This window comes from Erigeron canadensis, chromosome 4 (genome assembly GCF_010389155.1).
Source record: "Erigeron canadensis isolate Cc75 chromosome 4, C_canadensis_v1, whole genome shotgun sequence".
Taxonomy (NCBI): domain Eukaryota; kingdom Viridiplantae; phylum Streptophyta; class Magnoliopsida; order Asterales; family Asteraceae; genus Erigeron; species Erigeron canadensis.
The window spans coordinates 21,979,932-21,982,740 of NC_057764.1; the positions used below are offsets into that span (position 1 = coordinate 21,979,932).

At 44.6% G+C, this 2,809-nt stretch overlaps 1 protein-coding gene across 1 annotated transcript; it reads right to left on the reverse strand.

Moving 5' to 3' along the window:
* Positions 1-953: 953 nt before the first annotated feature.
* Positions 954-2,566, reverse strand: LOC122597156. The gene is made up of 2 exons (XM_043769786.1): positions 2,241-2,566; positions 954-2,196 (listed from the first exon to the last, which is right to left on the reverse strand). The coding sequence occupies exons 1-2, from the start codon at positions 2,564-2,566 to the stop codon at positions 954-956; spliced, it is 1,569 nt and encodes a 522-aa protein (XP_043625721.1).
* Positions 2,567-2,809: the final 243 nt, after the last annotated feature.

Consider the following 2,809-nt stretch of genomic DNA (forward strand, 5'->3'; position numbering starts at 1 on the left):
ATACAGGTAATGTCTCCAGCTCTTCAGCACGAAAACGATGGCTCCTAACTCCAAATCGTGAGTCGTATAATTCTTCTTGTGGATCTTCCACTGTCGGGATGCATACGCAATAACCTTGCCTCTCTGCATTAGTACACACCCTAAGCCTTGACCCGAGGCGTCACAATAAACGATAAAGTCATCAGATCCGTCAGGAAGACTTAAGATCGGCGCGTTACATAACTTCTCCTTCAGTAGTCCAAATGTTTCTTCTTGTTTTTCACCCCAAACAAAACTTCTATCCTTGTGTGTCAACAACGTTAGGGGTTGTGCGATCCTTGAGAAGTTTTCTATGAATCGTCGATAGTAGCCTGCTAATCCCAGGAACTGTCTGATCTCTGTCGGTGTCTCCGGCCTTCTCCATTTCTCTACCGCTTCTATCTTGCTGGGATCAACCTTTATTCCATCCTTGTTAACTACATGACCCAAAAACTTCACCTCTTCCGACCAAAATTCACATTTTGAGAATTTTCCATACAATTTTTCAGTTCTCAAAAGCTCTAATGCTTGCCTCAGATGCACTTCGTGCTCCTTTTTAGTCTTTGAGTATATAAGGATGTCGTCGATGAATACAATGATGAAATCATCTAAGTACGGCTTACATACGCGGTTCATGAGATCCATGAAAACAGCAGGCGCGTTTGTCAATCCAAATGGCATCACCAAAAACTCAAAATGCCCATATCTCGTGCCGAAAGCCGTCTTTGGTATGTCTTCTTCGCATACTCTCAACTGATGATAGCCCGAACGAAGGTCGATCTTAGAGAAGTACTTGGCGCCTTGCAACTGATCGAACAAATCATCAATACGTGGCAAAGGATAACGGTTCTTAACGATTAATTTGTTCAACTCGCGGTAATCAACGCACATGCGAAACGACCCATCCTTTTTTTAACAAATAATATCGGTGCACCTTAAGGCGAAGAAATCGGTTGAATGAATCCCTTATCTTGTAATTCTTGCAATTGTGTTGCTAGTTCTTGCAATACGAAAGGAGCCAAACGGTACGATGTTTTCGCTATTGGCATAGCGTCGGGTACTAGATCAATGCGAAACTCGACTTGCCGAGGTGGGGGTAATCCCACCACATCATCAGGAAAAACATCAAGGAAGTCGCATACGATAGGAATGTCAGAAATCTTGGCTACTTTATCGGTAGCACTCTTAAGGTGTTGGCCAATAGTTTCTGTTCGTTCACCATGAATTTCTAATACATAACCGTCACTCATAGGTATCTTAAGGATTTTGGCGTGGCATACGATGGATACATCCACACGGGACAACCAATCCATCCCAACTATAACATCAAAACTACCCATTCCGAAAGGAATCAAATCAATATAGAACGAGTAGCCCTCTAAAGTAAGTATACACTTAGGCACTACCCTGTCTAGCCTAGCTAGTTTACCACTAGCTACCTCAATCTCATAACAAGTATGCAAGTAACAGGTTGGCACATTTAAGTTACACAGAAAGTTAGTGGACATAAAGCTATAGTCGGCTCCAGAATCGAATAACACAGTAGCAACATGATCGTTCAGAAAAAATGTACCAGTGACAACGTTAGGATCATTTGCAGCTTCCACAGCGTTTAGGGCAAAGACTCGACCTCTGGCTTGCTGACCCTGGTTTGCTCTTGGTGGAGATGGACCGGCAATCTGCAGCTGGTTACGGTTCACTGTTGCTGGGGCTGGCTGTCGGTTAAGTCGGGGGCATGTGTTACGATAGTGGTCAGTGCTCCCACACTCATAACAAGTTCCTCGGTTACCTTGAAGGTTTCTGGCATTAGGTGGGATGGCATTCAACGGTGCAACATTCAGTGGGGCTGCTTGTACTCGTGGTGCTCTACAGTCTCTTGCAAGATGGCCAAACCTCTGACAGTTGAAACAAGTCTTACATGGTGATGTTGGCAAATGGTGCAGATAACACTTGCCACATAGGGGGTGCGGGCCCACATAACCCTTCTGAACCATCTCAGTCGCTGCATACACTTTCCCAGTCTTGGCCCTCTTATCCTTCTTGTCACCCCTCCATTTGCTTGTTTCCCCCCAATCCTTCCTCTTCTCACTGGACTTACTTAGAACTCCACTTTGAACCAACTCATCTGTAATAGCCTTAGATCTCAACACTGCTTCATGCATAGAAGTGGGGTCGTCCCTGCCATAGTCAACCTAATCTGGGGAATCAAGCCCGAGATGTACTTCTGAATACCCTTGGAGTCCGGTGTCACCAGATGCGGAACAAGCCTGGACAACTCTTCAAATCGACTAGTGTACTTTGTGTGCTCAGCTCTAGTCATCTTGAGTTCTTCGAATTCCCTTTCCAACCTATTAACTTCCACTCCTGAACAAAACTTCTTCAACATTAATTCCTTAAACTCTCCCCACGGCATAGCTACAGCAGCAGTCCTTCCCTTAGCTCTCAATAGAGTGTTCCACCATGTCAAAGCTTTATCAGTAAGGGATCCAACTACATACTTGACCCTCTGATGTGGCGCACACTCACTCATATAAATCACAGACTCCATTTTCTCCAACCACTGAATGAACTTTACAGCACCGCCCTTCCCATCATAGTCTTGTGTCCCACAATGCGAAACTCTCTATAAGTACACCCATTCTCTGTCTCATCATCATCATCAACATGAACTCGAGCAAACCTTCTTGGTCTCGGACCAACATACACGCCATCTTCAACAAACTCAACTTCTGGATTGTAATCTTCTTGTTCATAAACTACCTGCTCTGGATTAGCTCCCTCTGGTTCAACC

Excerpts from the sequence above, each read along its gene's own strand:
- LOC122597156 (XM_043769786.1), bottom strand. The coding sequence starts at position 2,566 with ATGGAGTCTGTGATTTATATGAGTGAGTGTGCGCCACATCAGAGGGTC. Across the intron at positions 2,197-2,240 it reads GACTCCAAGGGTATTCAGAA|GGACGACCCCACTTCTATGC; the intron begins GTACATCTCGGG and ends TGACTATGGCAG.